The sequence below is a fragment of the Prenolepis imparis genome, unplaced genomic scaffold (genome assembly GCF_030444845.1).
Source record: "Prenolepis imparis isolate NDT839.2.m4 unplaced genomic scaffold, iyPreImpa1.0 SCAF_106, whole genome shotgun sequence".
NCBI lineage: Eukaryota > Metazoa > Arthropoda > Insecta > Hymenoptera > Formicidae > Prenolepis > Prenolepis imparis.
In genome coordinates this window covers 86,960-114,723 of record NW_028141264.1, presented here as the reverse complement: position 1 = coordinate 114,723, position 27,764 = coordinate 86,960, and the positions used below count along the sequence as shown (strand labels likewise).

At 26.4% G+C, this 27,764-nt stretch overlaps 1 protein-coding gene, 1 long non-coding RNA gene and 2 pseudogenes across 2 annotated transcripts; 2 read left to right on the top strand and 2 right to left on the bottom strand.

Annotated features, from left to right (window-relative positions):
* Positions 1-971: 971 nt before the first annotated feature.
* On the top strand, positions 972-4,608 carry LOC145947616 (cytochrome P450 4c21-like; the record flags this gene model as incomplete). Its single annotated transcript, XM_083057410.1, has 10 exons — positions 972-1,062; positions 1,338-1,523; positions 1,725-1,797; positions 2,048-2,174; positions 2,244-2,307; positions 2,668-2,762; positions 2,834-2,902; positions 3,586-3,763; positions 4,148-4,324; positions 4,403-4,608. Coding segments are annotated over 10 exons (1,233 nt in total), but the record flags the coding sequence as incomplete, so codon positions are not given.
* Positions 4,609-9,357: 4,749 nt separating this feature from the next.
* LOC145947615 (juvenile hormone acid O-methyltransferase pseudogene) lies at positions 9,358-10,368 on the bottom strand (annotated as a pseudogene).
* Positions 10,369-12,715: 2,347 nt separating this feature from the next.
* LOC145947608 (juvenile hormone acid O-methyltransferase-like) lies at positions 12,716-14,805 on the top strand (annotated as a pseudogene).
* Positions 14,806-18,714: 3,909 nt separating this feature from the next.
* LOC145947607 (uncharacterized) lies at positions 18,715-19,591 on the bottom strand. Its single transcript, XR_014427200.1, has 3 exons — positions 19,473-19,591; positions 19,167-19,302; positions 18,715-18,809 (listed from the first exon to the last, which is right to left on the bottom strand). It is a non-coding gene; the product is annotated as an uncharacterized LOC145947607 (long non-coding RNA).
* Positions 19,592-27,764: the final 8,173 nt, after the last annotated feature.

Here is a 27,764-nt window from a genome sequence, read left to right as displayed (position 1 = left end):
ATCCCGCGTAAAAGGGATTTAATTCCCTTACCGAAAAGGATCGACGAACGGACCCCTGAGATAAGCCAGGTAAAAGCGACTATCCAGTCGTTGACCTGCAAAAGGGCCAGACCTTCGAGCGGCCTTTCCTTCGTGCAGGCCAGGACGTAACAACATAATGCTGTTTAACAAATGCTAAATTTGCGATTAGTTAAATTTATATTAATGATAATTAATTAAACTGATGATAATCAAACTAATAATAATCAAGAATTATTTATTAATGTTAACTGTTAAAAATTTATGTAATTTGTAACATGCAACTGCGTACTTTTTCTTAAAAGCAACTATGTGTTTTCTTTACACAAATTGATTGGTCTTATTATTCCGTGCATAAAAGTATTAAGGTGACATTGCCGAAAACTGAATATTTTACAAGATATTTTACATTTTATGTAAAAAAATTGTTAACTTCAAACCTTATAACTCACAAAAAGTAATTTAAAAAAAATTACTTTATTATAGTTTTGGAAAGCTCTCGAGATAGGCTACAAGAATATGCAATAAAAAATAATAGGTTCCATTTAAGAAATTGAAGATGACCTTTATGTGATCGTCAAACGACTATCTTATGTTTCTCTCGAAGTCAAAAAATTTTCGTATAAAACATTTTTTTCTACGATCGCTTCCTGCAAAGTTACGAGGGGTGATAGATTAAAATTGGACACCCTGTATATATATATATATATATATATATATATAATATTATTACTTAATAATAATAATAATTATTGTTATAAATTACTTACATCTTTTATAAATAAATTAGTATCTATATTTTTTATAGAAAGAAAATCTATTTAAAATAAATAACTTTTATATTTATAATATCTAATTAAAGTGATTTTCTGAAGTGTATGTTAATTGTTTGAAATGACACAAATAAATGTGTATTGGAAAAATATTTTTAAAAATTTTATATAACATTGTAGACAATTTTACAAAACAGTCGATGCTTGGATAAAAGTATAATATATAAATTATTTGAACCAATATGTGGCAAAGGAATATTGACAGCTCCTGGTAAGATATGTATTTTTAAAAAGATAAAACATAATTAGTTACTTTTAGAAAGATATTTATTTTTAACAGATTTAAAAAGTATAAAATTCTTTAAAGTAATATGACTTATTGTTAGAAGAATTTGTAGCGATTCAAAGTGCGCGTGATTCAAAACTATAATACATGTGAAAATCAGAGTGATCGGTGACTTAATAAATTATTTTTTAATTTATTTTTAATTTTTTCGTAAAATTTATCTTTCTTTCTTTATTATCTTCTTATAAAATTAATTTCAGCACCTATATGGACTGAATATCGAAAAATGATGGCGCCAAGTTTTAATACAAATATGTTACAAAAATATTTTAATATATTTGTCGAACAATCCTTAATATTGACGGACAAATTAGAAAAAGGACTAAACGGGAATGAAGTTTTCTTTCTTCAACCTTTATCAGAATGTACTTCAACTATTGCAAGTGGTAAGGTAATAGTAATAAATACAGTATTTTACAGCTGATTGTTACTTTCAAATACTTGTTAAAGAAGCATCCATCTCCTATTTTAAAATTACATATCACATTTATTTGGTAAATTTAATGTTTAATAAGTAACTCAATATAATTAGTCAATAACTATAGCTATTTTGAATAATGAGTTCACTTTTATTTGACGTTATAAAGTTGCAATGACGGACCTCAAAGAGGAATATATAACGGATCAAGTAGTAAACCAATATTTCAAAGCAACAGAAAGGTAAGAAAAGGTTTGATATAAATAAAGATAATTAAATTTCCTAGAAAAATTGTACTTTTAAGAGAATATTTTATAAAGGAAACACTTGAATTCTAAATAAAATTTTTGTTATATAAATAGATTTATTGACATATAAATTTATAGAAATCAATATTTATTTTTAATTTTATTGATGGAACTTAATAAACACGATTAGTTAAATATGCTTCTATATTTTACAAAATATTATTTAAACAAAAACATTTTTCAGTTTCAAAGAAACTTTCAAATTACGATTAAAAAATATACTTCTATTCCCTAATTTTATATTCAATCTCACTGCTGTGGGACAAAAACAGCGAGAAACTATAAACATCGCAAATTCAGCTATGGATAAAGTAAATTGCAAATATTATTACTCTTGCTTGCATAGCATATTATATACTACACAATTTATTATTACATAGGTAATACAGCAGCAAATGTATATATTAAATGAAATGAATACCAAGACTAAAGATAAAACAAGTCGTAAGTTTGTTGGTATTTTATTTGTACGTTTTGAGCTCTTTGCATTTTGATATTGCACAGATAACAAAATGAGTTTCTTTTATGTATAGCTTTAGATAAAATATTATTATAATGTGTTTTATTATTAAAATATTTAATATTTTTCATTGTTGTAAATTCATTGTAGCGTTTTTTTTTTCATTCTTGCTTTATTTATTTATTTCTTTTTTATTAATTTTTAAGTAATTATAAAATCTTCATCATAAAATTGAGAAAATAATGAACATATTTACATATACATATATACATATATACTCATAAATGTACATACGCATGCACTTAAACACTCACAAAAAAGCTTATATTCCTTAAATTATATAGATAGGTCACTTCTTCATGTTTTATTGGAAGCATTTTATAAAAATAAGTTGACACGAAAGATGGTACACGATAACTTAATTAATATGCTACTTGGGGTATGTAAAGTATTTTTACATATATGATTATAATTGTATATAAAAAATAAATATATATAATTATTTATCAGGCCGCCGACACAACTGCTGTTACTTTAAATTTTGTGATCTTAATGTTAGCAAATTTTCCAGATATACAAGTATGTACAAATTAAAATTTACTCAATAATAATTTATTCACTTGTTTTAAAAAGTATTACAAATGATATAGTTTTAGGATACAGAAAAAAAATTTTTTTTCTAAAACAATAATAAAGGAAAATTAAATTTTTTATTGTGACAGTTCAGATTAGAATTTTGTTTTGCATAAAAATTTATTATTTGTTAATACTTTTGAATAAATAATGGTCGACAGTTAAAACTTTTTGAAGATTATTTAGGATGATTTTGACAACATATATATTAAAATCAAGATCTCCTTTATGCTTCATCTAAATTTCAAATAATAACGCGCTTATTGTTAGAGTATCTTTTCATATAAAAATAACTTAATTTGTTATAAAATTATAAATTTATTTAAATAAAAACTTTGTGTATAATGTTACAATAAAATTAAGAATCTTAATAAAGCCGTAGAAAAATGTATACATTAATATTTATCACTGACAGTATTTATATTCCAGAATGATATATAAATAAATGTAATTAATAAGATTGCATAATAACTCATAAATATAATTAATATGATTGCATAATAAGATTACATTTCTCTTACGATAGATATTGCATATGTTTATATTTATATAATATTAAGTATCTTATATAATTTTATAATATAGAATAATATATATATATATATATATATATATATATATATATATAGGAAAACGTATATAAGGAATTATGGAAAATTTATGGGACGAAAACTCTAAAATCTGCCCCAGTTAAATACGAAGATTTACAACATATGGATTATTTAAATCGTGTTATAAAAGAAACTATGAGAATATTTCCTACTATTCCTATAATTGCGCGATATCTAACGGAAGACGTACAAATGGGTTTGTTTACATTCAAAAATAAATAGTTTTATATGCATATTATTATTGTATGTATATAGCTTAAATGTAAAAAAAATTACTTTTAAAGAAACTATATTTTATAAATAATGTATCTTCAAAAAATTATTAAATCGAAAAAGTCGAATAAAATAAATCAAATATAAAAAAAATCACAAGAAATTGTGCTCATTAAGTTTAATACAAAAGAAATTTGAAAAAATTATTTCTAATTTTAACAACAAATATTGTTTGTAAATCAAATATACACGCATGTAGAATAAAACAAAAATAGATTTTATATTACTATTTCCTATTGTTTTATTTCATAAGCTATTTGTTATGCGTCTATTATAATAACATTAAAAACAAAAATATATGTTTCAGGAGAGGTTATTTTACCAAAAGATTCTAATGTCGTTATAAGTATTATGACATTACATCGAAGCGAAAAATATTGGCCCAATCCGTTGGTATTTGACCCGGACAGATTTCTCCCTGAGAAAATAGGAACATCTTATAAGAATTACATGCCATTTAGCATAGGAACCAGAAATTGTATAGGTAAATATGGACAAATCATAAAACAGCAGCATGTATCACAATAAAATTGAATTGCATGTAACTTCTAAACTTTTGCAGGTACAAGATATGCAATGATTTCGATGAAAGTTATCCTAGCAACTTTGATACGAACATTTGTGTTCAAAATAGATAAAAGTATCCCGATAGATAAATTAAAATTAAGTATGGACCTGCTACTATCTACTGTGGAGCCTATAAAATTCAAAATTGAAAAACGAAATCTGTATTAAAACGGAGCAAAATTATTGGAAGATAATACAATATTTTTTACAAACACATATATATAAATATGCATATATATATATATATATATATATATATACATATATAATATTTTATATATGGTATACGGATACGAAGGGAAGAAGATAAATCGCAAGTTAGTTACAACACGTTTACAATTAAATTAATATTTTTTATATATATTTTTTTATATATAATATAGTATAGTATATGAGCACAAAAGGAAAAAGATGAGTAATTTATTTATGATTAAGTAAGTCAACAATAGCGCAAATAGTTGGAAAAAAGAATCTACAACCGTGTTCTATGCAATAGCTGAATGGCATTTAGTAAATGTTATTAAAATGAGAGAGCAAAATGTTTTTCTGTTGCGAATAACGATAATTATAATTCTTCGCTTTCTAATTAATATAATACTTAAATTACAAGAATTATTAAGTACATTTAATGTTCAGTTTAATCATTTTTTGTTTAATTTAAATGTACGATTAAGTGAAATCTAAACAAAAAATAAACAACTGTGAAAAACGAAAATTATTCCCGCAGCCAAACTTTTAAGTTTCTTGCTAAAATTTGAATCAGAGCACGAAAATTTTTATAAGTCTAATTTAATTTTTAAATTATTCGAGAAAAATTAAGTCAGAAATAAATTATATCAAGTCATTCTATTAGAATATGGAGAGATTATATAAAAAATATATTCAATTATTGTAATTTATTTTTAGAAATAAACTTATTAATAATAAAAAATTATTTTTTGCACTATTTATCACACTTATTTATTAATGTGTGCACACACGCACACACACACGTATATACTTATATAGAGTGTTTAAGAAAAAAAATAATTCTATATTTCTCCGCCAATTTCCGCTAATTTTGCTTTTGCTAAGAATACATGTTAAAAATAATTATTAAAATTACTTTTATTAATTACTATAAGTACATCTATTTTTCAAAATTGTTTTAGATAATTATTTTAGTACTTTATAAATTTTCATAAAATATTTATTGATGTATATAATTATTTCTATAGTTTTGCTATTATTTTAATAATTTTATTTCAATTATTTTAGTAATTATCATTATAATTATCTAATTTATAATACAGCATTAATAAATTATATTTTGTCATTTTCCATTATTGTGATGAGTACACCTTCCACAAAATCAATTTTTTCTCCACTTTCAATAATTTAAAAAAAATTTCTATATAAGAAACATATTTTAAAGTATGTTAAAACTAATAAAATAGTTAACGATCTAGTCAAATTTACCTTGTGTAGACTATATAAGCTTGACGTAATCTATTTTTCTAGAATTATAATTATTATTTTATACAATAAAATTATATTCTATAAAGTTAAAATGACATTATTTTTTAGACCAGTTTTTTACAGTAATTTAAAGCACACTGTTTTTTTTTTTGTATAACACTTTTTCACGTGGCGCGTGAACTTGGCGCCTTTTTTTTACCTTTTTTTTAAAAAATAGTAAGTTTTTAAGAATTATTCTACTCACACCATTGTTCTTAAAAAAGAGAGAAAATCAGATGATGGTGGGTTCAGAAACTTACGCTTGTTACTTTTTGCTTCGATATTATTTTTTATTCAGCTTTTACACAATTCTTTGCGTCTCTTTAGCCAGTCTTATTAGTGGCTATATAAAGAATTATTTTTGCCAATAAAATGACATAATTGTAAGAACTTACTAAAATTATTTTTAATTGATAAAGTTAATTTTTCTGTTTTCTTTCTTCAAAATCTGATTCGCTATTTTATACAGTTTTCTTCCTATTGTCACCAATTACTCAAAACATAGAATTACAATTTCAATAAATTGATATATTTTTGATTGTATATTATCAAGGAAGAGAGAAAAGAAAGAGGCGACGTAAGAGCTAACATAAAAAACCACTCCACATTAACTATAAAATTCGTATTATTTTTAATATAATCAAAGTTTGAGACAAATATTTAATTCTACTATTTTTCAGAATGACGCCGCTTAATTCGTAGAACGTAATAATGTTACTCTATATAATTTTCACTGCTTTAAACCTTCCACAAAGTCCGATAACTTTGAAAGAAGTAGAAGTAAAAGAAAAATTTAATAATATACTGCAGAGGAAATACAAAACGAAAAAGTTCAATTAGAAGACGAAAAAACTTTTGATTTTTACATATAAAGTTCCAGAAGCGGAAAGAGTTGATCTATTTACACAGACGATGATAATGTATATTTTCTTCCGGAGAAAGTTATTCGTAGTTCTATTGATAAAGCCAAATCAGATGATTATTAAAAATAAGCACAATGTGAACGATTTTATTTTAGGCGTAAAAAGAAACAGAAAATATATTCGTGAACATTGCTTAATGATTTATTTCGACGCACTGTTTGATTGTGTTTTGTGCACACGGCACTTCGGATATCTTTTTCTTTATGTACTTCCATCGCATATTATGTTATATATTAACAGATCAGCGCAACTGAAGAAAAATAATGCAACAGCGTGGCTCCTATATCACGACGTTGTCATCTCATTTTCCCAAAAATTGAATCATGGAAACAATATTAATATATATGGATGGATTTGGCATTCGATGCTCTTCAATTTTTGTTTGAACAAAATTCTTAAATTTCGTAAAATAATATGGAGGGGGAAAGAGTGTAAATTAAAAAATTTGACGTTTTCAAAAAATATGATTAAGCCATTCTAAAGAATATAAAATATTACAAAACTTTTGTATAAAACATTTTCTTATATTCCTTATATTATTACAGATATTCGCTGAAAATATATAAAAATCCGTTATTTTCAAAGGGTTGTTTCAGCTCTTAAACGTTGAGATAAGTACCTAAAAAAATATAGATCAAATATTTTTTTATGCTCTACAACATATCCAAAGCGTATCAAAATTGGTGAGGGACACTTCCCTTGTAAGAGAAATTATGAAAACGTGAAACATGAATATAAATCTAAACTTATTTTTATGTATATTTATTAATCTTATTTTCAATCAATCAGATTGCTCTATACGTGTTACTGAAAAGGCATTATTAATACACTAGTTATTTAATCATATGTTCAATAGACTCATCGTCCACGTATATATAAACAATATATATAAATATATAAATTATTTGTTGGATTTACAAAAGTAACAATGAGTGACAAAATATCGATTTATATTATTAAAATTAAAGTTTTGTTGTTTGTCTGTTAATATCGCTTTATATCATGAGAAAGTGCATTCTACCTTAGACGAGACAATAGGTGCATACTTAAAAAGTATCAATTTTTCCGATTTTTAGTGGCACAACAACTGGCTGTTCATTTTCAGAAATGTTAATTAAAATATAAAAGCAATTATATTTTTTGTTAATATTGCGGCCATTTTATTTCTTATGTTATCCGGAATGTGAGGCTGCTCCATATTTTTTTCGTACTTTTGACAAAATATTAAGAGAATCACATAACGAAATTCCAGATTATTCTAATTGTTTTATTGGCGATATAATGGAAGTAAAATTGTTTTTAACTATATGCAAATTTTCTTCAAGATTACGGTTAAAACATTATTTTGCAATTTTAATCGAAATAGCAACAACAGGATACATTTTGATAAAATCAATTTTATTGTCAAGTAATAAATATTAAGATAAGATATTAAAATATGATATAGAAATGTGAAATATAGAAATCAAAGTATAAAAATATAATCATTTGTTTGATCTAATAATTATGATTAATTATCATTCAACTATTTATTATGAATTTATTACCAGTTCTGAAAATGAACAGCCAGTTGTTGTGCCACTAAAAATCGGAAAAATGGATTCCTCTAAAGTATGCACCCATTGTTTCGTCTAAGGTAGAATGCACTTTCTCACGATATAAAGCGATATTAATATGAGGTACAAACATGTATCATAGATAATTATTAAAGAAAACGCAATAGAAAGTAGTCCATCTTATGAATATATTTACAAATACATTGTTTGTATGCAATAAAAACATACATGGTGTTATTTAAAATTGAACTACGTTGTGTGGAGAGTAAAAATAATATTTATTTTACAAAGTATATATGCAATGGTTATGAAATCTGTCGATCTATATGTGTATATAGAAAATATTTCTTTTTTTCGATCGTACATATTAATGTTAAAAAGAAAATTGTGTATTAAATGATTAATACCATATATTAAATACATTTTATATAATATATTTTGTACCATATATGAAATAAATATAAAATATATAATCAACGTACTTTGTAATATAAATTTGTTAATATATATTTTTTTAAATTAGTCTATAAAGAAATACAAATAAATATTATCAAATCGTTTTGTAAGCAAAAGGTAGAAAGAAAAAACTAGGAAAGAAAAAAATTATAATTATTTTTACCGTAGATCATGGAGAGATATCTATACTATGAAACATTCTTTTGTGCATAAATTATCATTACAGAATATAGAGCAGGAATATCCGTTTTTTCACTTCCATCACGTAGCTTAGAATTATCTTGACTTTCTCTATATTCTTTAACTTTTATTTCCGTAAACCTACGTGCTAACTCATTCTTGAATTCCTCCCTTAGATTATGCGGCATCTTGTCCAAGAATGTAAAAGTATATTGTGAAGTAACCATGGCTATCGAATTGAACAAAATAAGATTAATTTATTAATTACAAAATAAGAAAAAGTAATATAAAAAGATTATATTAATCGCATAGCCTAGAATTTTATTTCTGCATGCATGTCAAGGAAAATACTTACATATATATTTTTCTGTATTCTCACAATTTTTCATCTCCCGATGACTGCAATGATGAATTTGAAATCCGATATCTTCAAGTATTTCTATTACCTCTTCACGAGGTCGGGTCGAATAATGAAGTGCCCCAACATATTTTTGTTTGTCCTGTATAAAGATAATTGACACCATAGTTAAAAAATTGCAATAAAAGCAATACACACACACATAATATTTATACATAAAAAAAAGTGATTTCATAGATAATGCCGTTTGTGCTATATATTTTATATCGATATCTTCGCAGACCGATCAGTGAGTAAAACAAAAAAGTCTATCCAAAATTGATACTGTAATTAATAATGTCGAATAATACAAGTTTTTATGTAAAGCAACTGAATCTATTTTAAATGTCACTCATCTATAAGTGTGCACTCGACTAATAAATTTTAAAATATTTCTAAAGATTGCAATTTCACAATTACGCAGAAGTTATGCTACAATACAATTTCACATCATAGTTCAATGTAATAATATTCACCTCCATATACGATGCATATTGCACATCTTGTGCCAAACATTCCAAGGCTTCAAAGATGGCTTTGGCGCGCGTTATACTTAATATCAGCATAGTTTTATCGGGTCGAAGCATACGATAAATATTCTCAAATGTTTGGCTGTTAAACAACAAAAATGTATGTTAATTATTGTAATTTTGAAAATATATATTTATTAGAATTATTTTTCGAAACATATATGTCAAAATATATTAGTACTATATTAGTAAAATTATATGCAAAAGTTCTTTTCTACAAAAAAAAATATTAATTTATTTTTATTCAATAATTTTTCTTACCGAATGTCATGGCACCAATGCAAAGCGTGAAATGAGAATATGTGATCGAATTTCGAAATATACTCCTCGGGCAATTTTTTCGTTTGAATATCCAACACTTCGAATTTGAGTCGTTCCTTGTCACCGTATGTTTTGTTTGCGTATTCGATCACATTCATCATAATATCTGTACCTTTATAATATATATTTTAACATTAATTAATATTAATTGTTATTACATTATTATGTGTATGTTTGTGTGCGCGTGCGAGTGTTATAATCTTTCGTAATTTATTATTTTCTCTTACCAATAATTGTTGCTTTTGGATCAAGTGCCGGAAGAAGAGTATCCTTTGTTATATCTCCGGGTCCACAACCAACATCCATACATTTTCCAGATATATTTTTTAGCTCTTTGGCGAACTCGTTGATTATAAGTGATGCATTGTTTTTGCACATATTATCAAATAAATCGTACTGCGCTGGTTGTACCATGGTTTTATGATAATGTTTAAATAACTAGAATATAAAAAAATATATAAAATATGAAAAGATATATAATAAGATTGAAGGAAATGAACTAATAAGAGCCGATGCGTCGGCAATTTAATACGCAAATATTTTGTTTGTAATTATTCTTTATTTATTCAGAACGTTTCTGTCTTTTCTTTGGATCATCTTCAGCTTATCGTTTAATAATACAAGTGTTCGGTATAATGTATAAAAACAACACACACTTTTAACTTTTAATACAATAAGCTGAGGATGGTACAAAAAAATACTAAAATATTCTAAATAAATTAAGAATAATTACACACAAATTGCATAATAAACCATGAGAATTTTGCGTAATTAATTTAAATTAATAAATTTATAATACGTTTTAATTCCGACGCACTAGCTCTTATTAGATCATTTCCTTCAATTCTTTAATATTAATATATAGAATTTATTTTCTCTATCATAATTAGAATATAACAAAAAATTCAATATGATATGGAGTAAAAAGAATATTTTACAATACTTTATCGGTATACAGTTAGAAATAAAATTTTTTCTAAATAATAGTATTCTCTCACTTAAAAGCAAAGATTGATTAGGATTGTTTGTTTTCATACGAGGAAGAGGATGTATTTGAGAAAGGAGGGAAAGGTAGATACATAACTTGAATTAAATAGCAGTCGAAATGTCAGTGTTATTTTTAGACGTTTGGTTAGTGATTATTCAATCAAAAAAGTGTAAGCGCGTATTATGCGAATCAAAACCTATATCGATCTTCCATATAGCGTAAGGAATCTATATTATAGCGGCTTGCCGAACTTTCGGAGCAGGGAGCGCAGCAGAACCAGCAGTTAGCGATGGACTGCCTAGCTCGTCAGACGTATGTGAACGAAGGACAGTTTACCTACCCTGAATATATAGCCCAATGGGCATTCTGAGTTTTTCGTTTTACTTTATTTCTTTTGTAATGGCTATAGTTGTGAAGCCAGATAAAAGTGATTCTGTTAATTAAAGACTCACTGAATGAATATCAAAGAGGAACGAAGGACATACAATTTAAATTTTAAATCCTTTATATCTCCTCCCTGTGACCCCCGTCCCTATTACCGGATACTACAAAAGGATATTAAAAATAAGTCATTTTTGGGTCCTTCGAGGAACCTAAACTATTTACTGGAAACTGTTTCTAGAATTTTTTATAGAAGCAGAAACTAACAATTATTTGTTTACCAAGGGTTTACGGGAAAAGTTATTAAAATCAAGATATATTATCGATTATATTACTGGAACAGTCTATTATAGCCCTTAATAGCTATAACTACTTATGTTACATCCGCTTGTCAACGCGCTGGCTACGAAAAACCGCATACGCAGCGAGTCACCCGCGAAATCTTAAAATTGCAAAAATGCAAGCGAAGCGAAGGAGACTTCGAATTTCCTTCGCTTGCACCCGGGACTTTGACCAAGAGGGCCTGTTACCAGGCACCCCCTCCGATCAAAAGACTCCAAAATTCGGCTATAAAACCGAACAATAGACGCGCTCGAGCAGTCGCAAATTAAGAACCGAATTAAGTATAACGCCGTCGCTAAGATTATAACATACGCAACCCACCGGACGTTCTAAACTATACGAACGTCACGGAACGACCGTAATCCTACACCATTCAAGGATACGACGCGAGCGCGAGTACTCTACCTGAAATAAGAGTTAAATAAAAGTGTAGACAGTTTGAATAAAAATTGAATATATTTATACGAAGATCTACAATTTCTTCCTGTCAGGAATGTTGCTTGATATGTATACAAATAAGTTTAGAAGTATGTTTCACGTTTTCGTAATCTCTCTTACAAAAAAGTGCATGTTTAACCCAGTCGCAATTAATTTGTAGGCAAATTTATTCAAATAACTCGTAATAATTATTACTAGTTCTTTTGCATAATATTAAACTCGGCGCAAAATGAATTGATTATCTCGAGTATCATATAAAAATGGGTTAAGACATGTCTTTCACATTCTCACAAGTTCTTTATTATTTTCATCCGAATCGCGGCGGAGACAAGTTTACTCAGGTAACTCGTAAAGATTCTTTTCTACTTTTTTTCTACTTCTTTTGACCATTTATTTGAACTTATTATCTCGAGTTTCACAGTATGGTTTATTTCGCAATTTGTGTGTAATTATTCTTAATTTATTCAGAACATTTTAGTACTTTCTTTGGACCATCCTTAGCTTATTGTATAAACAGTGAATGTTGTTTTTCATACATTATACCGAACACTTGTATTATTAAACGATAAGCTGAAGATGATCGAAAGAAAAGACAGAAACGTTCTGCATAAATATAGAATAATTACACACAAAATATTTGCGTATTAAAATGCCGACATCGGCTCTTATTAGTTCATTTCCTTCAATCTTTTTATATATCTTTTTATATTTTATATATTTTTTTATATTCTAGTTATTTACACATTATCATAAAATCATGATACAACCAGCGCAATACAATTCATTTGATAATAACAAAAACATTACATCACTTTTAATGAACGAGTTTGCCAAAGAGCTAAATAATATATCCGGAAAATGTATGGATGTTGGTTGTGGAGCCGGGGATATAACAAATTAAGAATATTCTTCTTCCGGCGCTTGATCCAAAAGCAACAATGATTGGTAAAAAAATAATAAAATAATAAATCAGATTATTATAACATCTCGCGTACGCGCGCACAAATACACACACATACATTGTGATAATAATTAATATTAATTAATATAACAATTATATATTATAAAGATACAGATATTATGGAAAATATAATCGAATACGCGAACAATACGTGTGGTGACAAGAAACGACTCAAATTCGAAGTGTTGGATATTCAAACGAAAAAATTGCCCAAGAAATATATTTCGAAATTCGATCACATATTCTCATTTTATGCTTTGCAATGGTGCCATGACATTCGGTAAGTAAAATTATTAAATAAATGTAAATTAAAATTTTTTTTTGTAGGAAAGAACTTTTGCATATAATTTTACTAATATATTTTTACATAACTATATTTCAAAAATTAATACTAATAGATATATATTTTCAAAATTACAATAATTAACATTCATCTTCATTGTTTAACAGCCAAACGTATGAGAATATTTATCGTATGCTTCGACCTGGTAAAACTATGCTAATATTAATATAGCACGTAGCACAGCTATCTTTGAGGCCTTAGAAATTTTGGCGCAAGATATGCGATATACATCGTATATGGGGGTGAATATTATTACATTGAAATATGATGTAAAATTATATTGTAACATAATTTCTGATTGTAAAAATATCATTAGCAATATTTTAAAATCTGCCGAGTGTACATACACTTATAAATGACTGACATATAAAATAGATTTAGTTGCTTTACATTCTTGTATTATTTAACATTTAATTTTGGATACACTTTTTTGTTTTACTTACTGATCGGTCTGCGAAGATATCAATATCAAATATATAACAGACAGCATTATTTATAAAATCACTTTCTTTATATATAAATATTTAAGTATTATATGTGTGTGTGTATTGCTTCTATTGCAATGTTTTAACTGTAGACTGTCAATTATCTTTATACAGGACAAAAAAAAGTATGTTGGAGCATTTCATTATTCGGCCCGACCTCGCGAAGAGCTAATAGAAATACTTGAAGATATCGGATTTCAAGTTCATCATTGCAGTCAACGGGAGATGAACACTTATGAGAATACAGAAAAGTTTCTACGTAAGTATTTTCCTTGACATGCATGCAAAAATTTAATTCCAGAATATGTGATTAATATAATTACTTCTTATTTATTTGATTTGTAATTGTAAATTAATCATATTTTTTTAAATTCAATAGCCATAATTACTTCACAATATACTTTTACATTTTTGGACAATATGTCGCATAATCTAAGAGAGGAGATCAGGAATGAGTTTGCACGTAGATATACGGAAATAAAAGTTAAAGAATACAGAGATAGTCAAGGTAATTCTAAGCTGCATAATGGAAAAGAAGAGACGGATATTCCTTCTTTATATTCTGTACTAATAGTTTATGCACAAAAAAATGTTTCATAGTTGTACAGATATCTCTCCATGATCTACGGCAAAAATATTATTTTACGAAATTTATGAATTTTGTTCAAACAAAAATTGAAGAGCATCGAATGCTAAATCCATCCATATATATTAATATTGTTTCCATGATTCAATTTTTGAGAAAGTGAGATCACAACGTCGTGATATAGGAGCCACGCTGTTGCATTATTTTTCTTCAGTTGCGCTGATCTGTTAATATACAACATAATATTCGATGGAAGTACATAAAGAAATAGATGTCCGAAATGCCGTGTGCACAAAACAGAATCAAACAGTGCGTCGAAATAAATCATTAAGCAATGTTCACGAATATATTTTCTGCCTCTTCTTACGCCTAAAATAAAATCGTTCACATTGTGCTTATTTTTTATAATCATCTGATTTGGTTTTATCAATAGAACTACAAATAACTTTCTCCGGAAGATATACATTACCATCATCTGTGTTAATAGATCAACTCTTTCCTCTTCTGGAATTTCATATGTAAAAATCAAAAGTTTTTTCGTCTTCTAATTAAACTTCTTCGTTTATATTTCCTCTGCAGTATATTATCAATTTTTTCTTTTACTTCTACTTCTTCCAAAGTTATCGGACTTTGTGGAAGGTTTAAAGCAGTGAAAATTATGTATACATAGAGTAACATTATTATGTTCTACGAATTAAGCTGCGTCATTCTGAAAAATATTAGAATTAAATATTTGTCTCAATCTTTGATTATATAAAAAATAATACGAATTTATAATTAATGTGGAATGGTTATTTATGTTAGCTCTGACGTCGCCTCTTTGTTTTCTCTATTCCTTGATAATATACAGTGAATCAAAAATATATCAATTTATCAAAATTGTAATTGTAACATACGTGCTTGGAGCGAAGAAAACTGCACTGCGATCCGATCTTTGATTGTTGATACTACTGAACATAATTAAGGAACTAGTGTATAAATAAAATTTTTTCAATAACATGTATAGAGCGATCTAATTTAATATTCGACTAAATCGATTTATCGGTTAATATGGTTGCGGTTAATCAATTAATCGCTGAAACTGATTAATTATTAATCGAATAAATTTTCTCTTCGATTAGGCCCTGCGCACATTAGAGAAATAAATATTAAATATTAGGAATAGGAATTATTTTAAAATAATAAAATGAAATCGAAAAAAATTTGATATACAAATACAAATACGAGTATAAAGGGCTCTTACTAGTTTATTAGCCATTATTAGCCTTTTATACCTGAATTTGTATTTTTATTTCAGAGTTTTTTTGATTTTATTATTTTAAAATAATTCCTATTTTTAATATTTAATATTTATTTCTCTATTGTACACAGGGCCTTACTTGTTATTTTTATTAGGATTTTATAATAATATAATAATTGTGCAGTATATATATATATACATATATATCTTGAATAAAATTAATTAAAAATACATGATCTTAGCATAATGTGCAGCAAAAAAATTTAAAATATCAACAAATTAATTAAAATTCTAATATTTATTTTAAGAATATATTTTATTTAAAAATTATATTTTATTTAAGAATTATTTTTAAAAAACAGTCCTATCAAATAAAGTTTGAAATATAAAAACACATAAGAGAAAAAAAGAATTAAAAAAAACAACATCATTTAATATGAAACATTTTTAAACACAAAAAATCTTCCTTATTACTCTACAAATTAATTTTATAAATTAGTTTTCAAGCAATCTTATTAGAAAACTTATATCATTTTAATGCTCCGAACCGGGCACGCCCGAGTTTTTGTCACTTTAATTCTTTCAATGCCGGTCTAAACCGTTTTAATTATGAAGATAATCATTCTTAAAAATATAAAAGTAATATTCTTTTGATAAATTTTATATCAGATAATAAATTAATACATTTATACTTGGCTGAGCTTTGTTTTATATTTATTTTTGAGCTGCATTTTTAAATAATATATTTTTAAATTTTATTTTCAATCTTAGAAAAATTTTTACAAAACCATATTTGCTATACAATGTCGAATTTTTTTATATACTTGGCATATTTTTTTTCTGTGAAGATTTTGTTGTAATTTATTATACTTATATACAACCAAAATTAGATCACTCTATACACGTTATTGAAGAAACTTTACTTATACACTAGTTTCTTAATTATGTTCAGTAGTATCAACAATCAAAAATCGGATCGCGGTGCAGTTTTCCTCGCTCCAAGCATGCATGCTAGCGGCCGAGCTCCGTGAGAAGCAGTACCGTCAACAGACGTATGTATATATAAACAATACATATAAATATATAAATTATTTGTTAGATTTGTAACAATGAGAGAGTGACAAAATATCAACTTAAATTATTAAATTTTAAATTTTGTCATCTGTCTGTTAATATCATTTTATATCGTGAAAAAGTGCATTCTACCTTAGACAAGACAATGGATGCGTACTTTAAAAGTACCAAAATTGTTGTGATTTCATAGTGACACATCAACTGGCTGTTTATTTTCAGAAATGTTAATTAAAATTTGCAAGCCATTATTTTTGTTAATATTGTAGCTATTTTAATTTCTTATTTTATCCAGAATGTGAGGCTGCTCACTTTCTCGTACTTCTGACTAAATATTATATTGAGAGAATTACATGAAGAAATTCCAGATTTTTCTAATTGTTTTCTTGCCGATATAATGGAAGTAAAATTGTTTTTAAATATATGCAAATTTTCTTCAAGATTACGGTTAAAATATTATTTTGTAATTTTAATCGAAATGGCATCAACAGGATACACTAGGATAATCAATTTTATTTTTAAGTAATAAATATTAAATGAGATATTGAAATATGATATAGAAATAAAATATAGAAGTCAAAGTATAAAAATATAATCATTTATTTGTTCTAATAATTATGTTTAATTATCATTCAATTACTATTTATTATCAGTTCTAAGATCAAGTACAAACATGTATCATAGATAATTATTAAATATAAAAACGCAATAGAAAATGGTCAAAACAATATACATTGTTTATATGCAATAAAACATACATGGTGTTATTTAGAATTGTAACCATGTTGGAGAGTAAAAATAATATTTACAAATTTATAAAGTATATACATTGTTTATGGAATCTGTCAATCTATAAAAAATATTTTTTCTTTTATTTTCGATACATTCCATCAATTTTAAAAAGAAAACTGTATTAAGTATTTTATACTATATTATATATCCTATATATAATATTTTGTACCTTATGTAATATAAATAAAATATAAAATATTTAGTTCACACACACAATATACTTACTTCAATACATACTTCAATATACTTGTAAAATAAATTTGTTAATATTATTATTTTAGATTAGTCTATAAAAAAATACAAGTAAATATTATCAATACAATCGTTTTGTAAAAAGGGGGTTAAAAGAAAAAAATAGGAAAGAAAAAAATTATATCCATTTTTGCCGTAAATCATGGAGAGATATCTGTACAACTAAGAAACATTTTTTTGTGCATAAACTATTAGTACAGAATATAAAGTAAGAATATCCGTCTCTTCTTTTCCATTATGCAGCTTAGAATTACCTTGACTATCTCTGTATTCTTTAACTTTTATTTCCGTATATCTACGTGCAAACTCATTCATGAACTCCTCTCTTAGATTAAACGACATATTGTCCAAAAATGTAAAAGTATATTGTGAAGTAATTATGGCTATTGAGAATTTAAAAAAATATGATTAATTTACAATTACAAATCAAATAAATAAGAAGAAATAATATTTAAAAAATTATATTAATCACATATTCTGGAATTTAATTTTTGCATGCATGTCAAGGAAAATACTTACGTAGAAACTTTTCTGTATTCTTATAAGTGTTATCTCCCGATGACTGCAATGATGAACTTGAAATCCGATATCTTCAAGTATTTCTATTAGCTCTTCGCGAGGTCGGGCCGAATAATGAAATGCTCCAACATACTTTTTTTTGCCCTGTATAAAGATAATTGACAGTCTACAGTTAAAACATTGCAATAGAAGCAATACACACGCACATGTAATATTTAAATATTTATATATAAAGAAAGTGATTTTATAAATAATGCCGTCTGTTATATATTTGATATTGATATCTTCGCAGACCGATCAGTAAGTAAAACAAAAAAGTGTATCCAAAATTGAATGTTAAATAATACAAGAATGTAAAGCAACTAAATCTATTTTATATGTCAGTCATTTATAAGTGTATGTACATTCGGCGGATTTTAAAATATTGCTAAAGATATTTCTACAATCAGAAATTATGCTACAATATAATTTTACATCATATTTCAATGTAATAATATTCACCCCCATATACGATGCATATCGCATATCTTGCGCCAAAATTTCTAAGGCCTCAAAGATAGCTGTGCTACGTGCTATACTTAATATCAGCTTAGTTTTACCAGGTCGAAGCATACGATAAATATTCTCAAACGTTTGGCTGTTAAACAATGAAGATGAATGTTAATTATTGTAATTTTGAAAATATATATCTATTAGTATTAATTTTTGAAATATAGTTATGTAAAAATATATTAGTAAAATTATATGCAAAAGTTCTTTCCTACAAAAAAAAATTTTAATTTACATTTATTTAATAATTTTACTTACCGAATGTCATGGCACCATTGCAAAGCATAAAATGAGAATATGTGATCGAATTTCGAAATATATTTCTTGGGCAATTTTTTCGTTTGAATATCGAACACTTCGAATTTGAGTCATTCCTTGTCACCACACGTATTGTTCGCGTATTCGATTATATTCTCCATAATGTACCTTTATAATATATAATTATTGTTATATTAATTAATATTAATTATTATCACAATGTATGTGTGTGTGTTTGTGCGCGCGCGCGCGAGATGTTATAATAATCTGATTTATTATTTTTTTATTATTTTATTAATTTTTTACCAATTATTGTTGCTTTTGGATCAAGCGCTGGAAGAAGAATATTCTTTGTTATATCTCCGGGTCCACAACCAACATCCATACATTTTCCGGATATATTTTTTAGTTCTTTGGCAAACTCGTTCATTAAAAGTGTTGTAATATTTTTGTTATTATCAAATGAATCGTATGCGCTGGTTGTATCATGATTTTATGATAATGTGTAAATAACTAGAATATAAAAAAATGTATAAAATATGAAAAGATATATAAAAAGATTCAAGGAAATGAACTAATAAGAGCCGATGCGTCGGCATTTTAATACGCAAATATTTTGTGTGTAATTATTCTTTATTTATTCAGAACGTTTCTGTCCTTTCTTTGGATCATCTTTAGCTTATCGTTTAATAATACAAGTGTTCGGTATGATGTATAAAAAACAACATTCACTATTTATACAATAAGCTGAGGATGGTCCAAAGAAAGTACTAAAATGTTCTGAATAAATTAAGAATAATTACAAACAAATTGCGTAATAAACCATAAGAATCTTTCGTAATTAATTTAAATTAATAAATTTACGTTTTAATTCCGACTGACTGACTGAGTTAACGGACGATCTTTGTTAAAACAATTTGGAATTATTTAATATTTCTTTCTTGCGACCGTTTTATCATACCGAATTATATACATTAATCATACATTTAACAAACTGCGTTTAATTGGATTGCTTGTTCGATGAATTTTAAAATCGGACACTAATGAATATGATGGACGTCCCTGATAAAAAAATTGATAGAAAACAACAGAAAACGATTATCTCGATTTTAATCGTAGTTATGAATCGAAAGTTAACGAAAGAATATCGTAAATGTACGATTGATTTTCTAGCGTTTCCTTTCGTAAGTATCCTATTAATATGTTATCGTTTCTTATTATTTCTTTTCGCTAACCCATACAGCATTGAATGATTGTAGAAACATATTGCATAGATCTAACATTATAATATCGCATGTGAGTTGTGAAATATTCCTGTAATATTACTGCAAGAATGTGGCAACAGTAAAATTTCCGCTTTTAAAAAAATTACAATGAATACCATGGTATTATTACGGTGCAATATATTAAAAATAATATTAAATAAAACTTTTTATTTCGATATATTACGCGCTTTCATCATTATGTTTACTTATAGTAATTTAATGTAGTAAAATATATATATTTCTATAATTATTAACTTTAAATTAAGTAAATTATAATTTATGCTGATGTTATAAAACATTATTGATGTTATAACATCAAACGTTAAATCTAGCATTTACTCGACATTTTAAAGTTAAGAGATAATTGTATCTTTAGTCTTAGAGCTAATTTCATCAACTTTATATAATTCTCCTGACTAAAACTTAAGTACGAGATAGATAGTGAATCGCGCGTCGCATAGCGGTAAATGAAGGAACTAACGATTTGACTGAATACTATCTTTTTATAATATTTTTGGAATGTTGCTGTAAGATTTTTCATAAAATATTACAGTTATATGTTTCTATAATGTCCCTACAGTATTACAATGCAACTTGCAAGATTGTAATATTACTGCAATGTAATTGCAATGTACTGTTTTTGCAAATCATATCGGTTCCTATTGTTTTCTATCGATATTTTATCAGGGATGTTTTCTGTTGTAACTTTACGATAATACATTTATAAAATACGTTTTCAATTGTTTGTGGTTGATGCATGATTAAAAATTATAGGTTTTTTCGTAATTGTACGTTAAAAAACTTAAAACTTTTTTTATTGTAAATATACAATTGATTACGAATAGATTTTCAATCATTTTTTCTTGATAAATTCCAATAAAACAATAAAAAACAATATATCACAATAAGAATTTTATCGTATTCTAACGACTAAATCCGCTTTTAACAGAGAATGAAAGAAAACGATAAAAAACGATAACATTTCTTTCGAAATCTAAAAAGTAAAACAATAAGATACGATAAGAAACGATAAGATTTTCTATCGTATCGGTTCCTATTGTTTTCTATCGATTTTTTTTATCAGAGGGGTATCACGCATTCTGTCTAGTCGTTTCTTGGCTCATGAACCTTGGAACAATGTGGCTAGAGACCCATTATGGATGATCTTAATTTAACTTAAGAACGGAAAGCTTTTCTCGGACAAGTCGATGAAAGAAAGTATCTCGATATGTAACTTTACAATAATCGTTTTTTCTTTTATTTTTTATGTTATAATTTTCTACGAATTATGTCATTTGCGCTGAAGATGGCCCAAAAATGGGTCCGAAACGTCCGCTATGTAATTTAGTCTGTACACATTATCTAATATAAGTTAAGTAAGAATTTTAATTTTCTTTTTGTTTTTTATTTTTGCGTTCGACCGTCTACGCCAGGCTCAAAATTGCTAATTAATTTTGTATTTAAAATAATTTATAAAAATGTTTATAAATAGAAAATGACTACATACACACATAAAAAGTTAATTTTTTAAATAAAAAAGTACCACTTGTAATATTCCTTTTCTCAAAATTTGCTCGCCATTATATGCTGAAACATTTACACGTGGAAGTAAAACTTACGACATCCTCAATACTGTGTGTGTGATATCGTCATATCCCATAAGAATAGCAATAATCACTTCAAAGGGCAAGGAGTGCTGTTAGCGCAGCCATTGGAAAAAATTCACAATCAAAAAATCTCGCAACGCACCCCAGTGAGCAATATGTTATCAAAAGAAATTCATAAAGTACTCAAATTTAAGAGTCGGACTTCCGATAACTCCATCAAAATGATAACATTATGATATCAATAAGTCCTCCAATGCGTCGATTTTAGAGGAAAGAAAGACATCACATAAACGACATCTAAAAGAATTCCACAATCTGACTTCTTTTAAATATCAAAAAAAGGTTACCGTTAAGAATTGCTATTTGTAGTATTATATTTTTAGATATTTTTTTTTTTATATTAAAAAAATATAACTCTTAGTATACACTTCTTTTATAACATTTTATTAAAATTAAAACAGGTTTCAAAATGCCCATAGACTTTGAATAAAAAAAACTTTATGATAGCAACGTGCTTTTTGCAGACATAACCCAACTTCTTTGGTTGGATATAGAGGCAACATAGAACAAATAACAAAAATATATATGAAAATATATAATCTCTATTTTATGCTCAAATACATATTTAATAATATTTATAATTTAAGAAAGAAAGATTAAACGTTAATATCGAAGAACGTAAATGCTATCTCCTTGAAATTCAACTCAGAGCACGCATTTCACACACGTATATATGTGGCTTGCCCATGTGCGGCGTTCGTAAAATAGCACGCTTGCTAGAGACTCTACAGACATCTATGAATAGACAACATAAAGAGCTCTTCTGAAAGATATCTTACAAAAAGATAACTTACTGATATCAGTATCTAATTCTTTAGGGGGGTTAGAGGGGATGTATGGAATAAAAATCTCAAGTATGAGATTATTCCATATAAGATTTGGCAGTATACCAAGTAGTTTCAATACTACATATCAACATCGTCACTTTATTTATTTCCTGCTCGAGAAAAGGCCTAATATTTATTACCTTTTAATTTCTAATTATCGAGCCAATTAATAATTGTAATAATTATACGCAGGCCATAATGCGTTGTTATAGTAATATTTAAAGTATTTACTTAAAAGCAGAGAAAAATATAGAATCGAAAGGATCTGAATAGCTCAGTTGGAAGAGCAGTCGCCCGGCAAGCGAAAGGTCTCGGGTTCGAGTCCCGATTCAGCGACTTTCGGATCTACATTTTTCTCTCGCATCTAATTCTTTAGGGGGGTTAGAGGGGATGTATGGAATAAAAATCTCAAGTATGAGATTATTCCATATAAGATTTGGCAGTAATACCAAGTAGTTTCAATACTACATATCAACATCGTCACTTTATTTATTTCCTGCTCGAGAAAAGGCCTAATATTTATTACCTTTTAATTTCTAATTATCGAGCCAATTAATAATTGTAATTACTGATATCATTTTTAAGAGAAATTAATAAGGTCTTCAAAAGTTCTCTTAAAGAGCTCTTCTGAAAGATATCTTACAAAAAGATAACTTACTAATATCATTTTTGAGAAAAAAGTTCTCTTAAAGAGCTCTTCCTCTCAGTAATGCTCACTGGGACGTTATTTACTCTGATTTCGTATCACTAATTTCATTTATATACTTACATGTATACAACTGACAATGAGAGCGCACAAAATTTACTCTATTGGCACTGTGATGCGTCTGCGAACGAGCACTGTCTTTTGTGTAAAGTGCTCGGAATTAGTTGCCCTTTTCGGACCGTTATCTGAAGCGACACCTTCGGTCCCCCACTACCGTTCGAGGCTCGACGGCCGAGCCGGCGGTCACTCGAGCTATGCCTCCGGAGTGTCCCTACAAAAAAAGTATGCTGATATTGTAACTTCCGCTAAATCGTCATTCAATTTTTGTAGAGACACTCCTCAGGCATAACGTTGCCCTTGTGATCAGCGGCTCGGCCGTCTAATTTTTGAACGGTAGTGGGAGAACGAAGGCGTCGCTTCAGATATTTATCTGTCATACGATCGTCTTATCAAGATATTTCCACAAATAAATCCTTAATCGAAAATCTAATGACACTTTGCTTATGTAATAGGGCTCGTGATTGTATCGATTATTTTAAAATCGGTTAACTGGTTGTAACCGAAAAAAACGTTTAATATTCGACTAATCGATTTATCGGTTAATACGGTTGCGGTTAATAAATTAATCGCTGAAATTGATTAATTATTAATCGAATAAATTTTCTCTTCGATTAGGCCCTGCGCACATTAGAGAAATAAATATTAAATATTAGGAATAGGAATTATTTTAAAATAATAAAATGAAATCGAAAAAAATTTGATATACAAATACAAATACGAGTATAAAGGGCTCTTACTAGTTTATTAGCCATTATTAGCCTTTTATACCTGAATTTGTATTTTTATATCAGAGTTTTTTTTATTTTATTATTTTAAAATAATTCCTATTTTTAATATTTAATATTTATTTCTCTATTGTACACAGGGCCTTACTTGTTATTTTTATTAGGATTTTATAATAATATAATAATTGTGTAGTATATATATATATTTATCTTGAATAAAATTAATTAAAAATACATGATCTTAGCATAATGCAGCAAAAAAATTTAAAATATCAACAAATTAATTACAATTCTAATATTTATTTTAAGAATATATTTTATTTAAAAATTATATTTTATTTAAGAATTATTTTTAAAAAACAGTCCTATCAAATAAAGTTTGAAATATAAAAACATAAGAGAAAAAAAGAATTAAAAGAAGCAATATCGTTTAATATGAAACATTTTTAAACACAAAAAATCTTCCTTGTTACTCTACAAATTAATTTTATAAATTAGTTTTCAAGCAATCTTATTAGAAAATTTATATCATTTTAATGCTCCGAACCGGGCATGCCCGAGTTTTTGTCACTTTAATTCTTTCAATGTCTAAACGCCGTTTTAATTATGCAGATAATCATTCTTAAAAATATAAAAGTAATATTCTTTTGATAAATTTTATATCAGATAATAAATTAATACATTTATACTTGGCTAAGCTTTGTTTTATATTTATTTTTGAGCTGCACATTTCTTAATATATTTTTAAATTTTATTTTTAAACTTGGGAAAGTTTTTACAAAGACATAGGCATACAATGAATTCTTTTATATACTTGGCGTGTTTTTTTCTTCTGTGAAGATTTTGTTGTGATTTTTAATAAATGAGAGGCGTCGTCACTGCCTCGAAACCAAGTAACGTAACGTCAATTTCTTCGAAAAGTCAACATTATACATATCATTTTCGTTATAGTATTTTTAAAATTGTACAGTATTTCCAGTAAAGTATATTATTGTAATATCGTATAATTTGACCGTTATTTTCCGTTTTGTTCTGAATAGAAAAGGTTTTTTTTTCTTTGTAATGGATGTTATATTCTCATAGTCCTTCTTACGTGAAAATTCCTACAGACCCAGAGCTTCGAAACCCTACGACTTTTCGGTCTTTAAATGACCTTAATTAATAAGATTGTCTTTATTTTAGTTTACTTTTACATTTGAATAAAAAACGTCTGTCACCCTATTTTATCTTTTCTTTTGTTTAATAAAATTGTAATTTTAGCAATGTAAGTATATCTGTGTACATATATAAGTAAGTCATTTTTTCCGCACAATTTTCAAAATGTAACCTTTATAACGATAATGTGATTTGTGCATAATATGAATTATTTAACATTTATTTAATCTTTTATTAAAATGCCATTAAATTAATCTCTTAAATAATCGTTGTCCTTTACCGTTTAAATATTCTTCTTAGAATTTATGAATTCTTTTTTTAACATTAGGTCATCGCATGCATAATAAAAATTTCAATTTTGTACAACAATATTATTATGTAATACACACGTTTGCAAATGAGATAATAATTATTAGATTCTTTCAAAATCATAAAAAAACTCAGTTTTTGTTAAAAATTTATTTGTAGAATAATAAATAAGATCTCTGTTTTTTTGTCGTTTTAATTAACTGAACAGTTAAACATATAACTAGCATTAGAAACACATTTGGAAAATTTGTGTTCTCTTGTTAAAAACGGTCCCCGTTAAAATTTTTGTGTTAAATATTTAACACATTCATATGTTAATTTAACTTATTGTTGTTGTGTTAATTGAACTCAAATGTTAAATTGTTAAAATAACTGAAAAAAAGTGTAAAAATAACACAATGTGCATCTATTTTTTATTTTACACAATAAATATGTTTCGTATTAATAGTGACAATATTTATCTGTTAAAATTTACAGAAAAGAAATGTTAATTTTATTTTATAATATAAGTGGAAATGATAAAATGTTAAATTACCATTTTTTTTTTAATTTTTACATTAAAACTATGTTAATTTTACACAAAATTTATTTTAAGCTTACTTAAAGTTTGCATTTATTTTGTGTTAAAATATTAACACAATATTTGTATAATCATTTAACATATCCGTATTATGTTAAATTAACACAAAAATTTCTGTAGACCGTTTGGTACATGTGATATTTGTTAAATTTGACAAAAATTTTTCAACTGTGAAGCGTTAATATTATCTATATAATGATATAATATATAAATACTAAATTTCGATAAACCAGTGTTTATGTATACTAACATGTACATACATATGTACATATGTATGTATATATACACACACACACACATGTACATATGTATGTTTGTATGTATGTATAATATTCTTGTCATTAATATCATTAAATTATTTATTCGGATTCCATGGAAGAAATATTTGGAAGCGAAGAAATAGATTGTAATCGAAATTCAACATTATATATATATATATATATATATATATATATATATATATTACAATATATTTAAATAATGCTTACAAAATTAAAATGTTACTTGTGCTATTATAATGTAATAGGAAAGAGATAAATATATTTAGTTATTCTCTCTCAAATATGTGTAACCGTGCAATCTGCTTAACTCATCTGCTCAATTTTGCTATAATATTGCTATAGCATTATACTTAATTTTTTTTCATATTATATTATATTTACAACCTTCCTATTTATGATCCAGCAATAACAGAATCGATTGATATTTGACTCCTCTTTCATTTGAAAGAGTTTAAACGCTATATATATAGCGTACGAATATAGGTGTCTCTCTATTTTTCATATTTTCATAATTGTATCACGATGTACGAGATGACATATATTTATATAATTATAAATAAATTAAAATTCTTTGGCATTAAAATTCAATGATATGTTTCGTTTATGTGTATATGAATGTGTTTGTATTTGTGTATATGTGCATAATAATTATACGAATCTGATAGAATTGTTGTATTCAGTACAGAATGAAGAATCAAGCGAGAGAACGATTTTAGA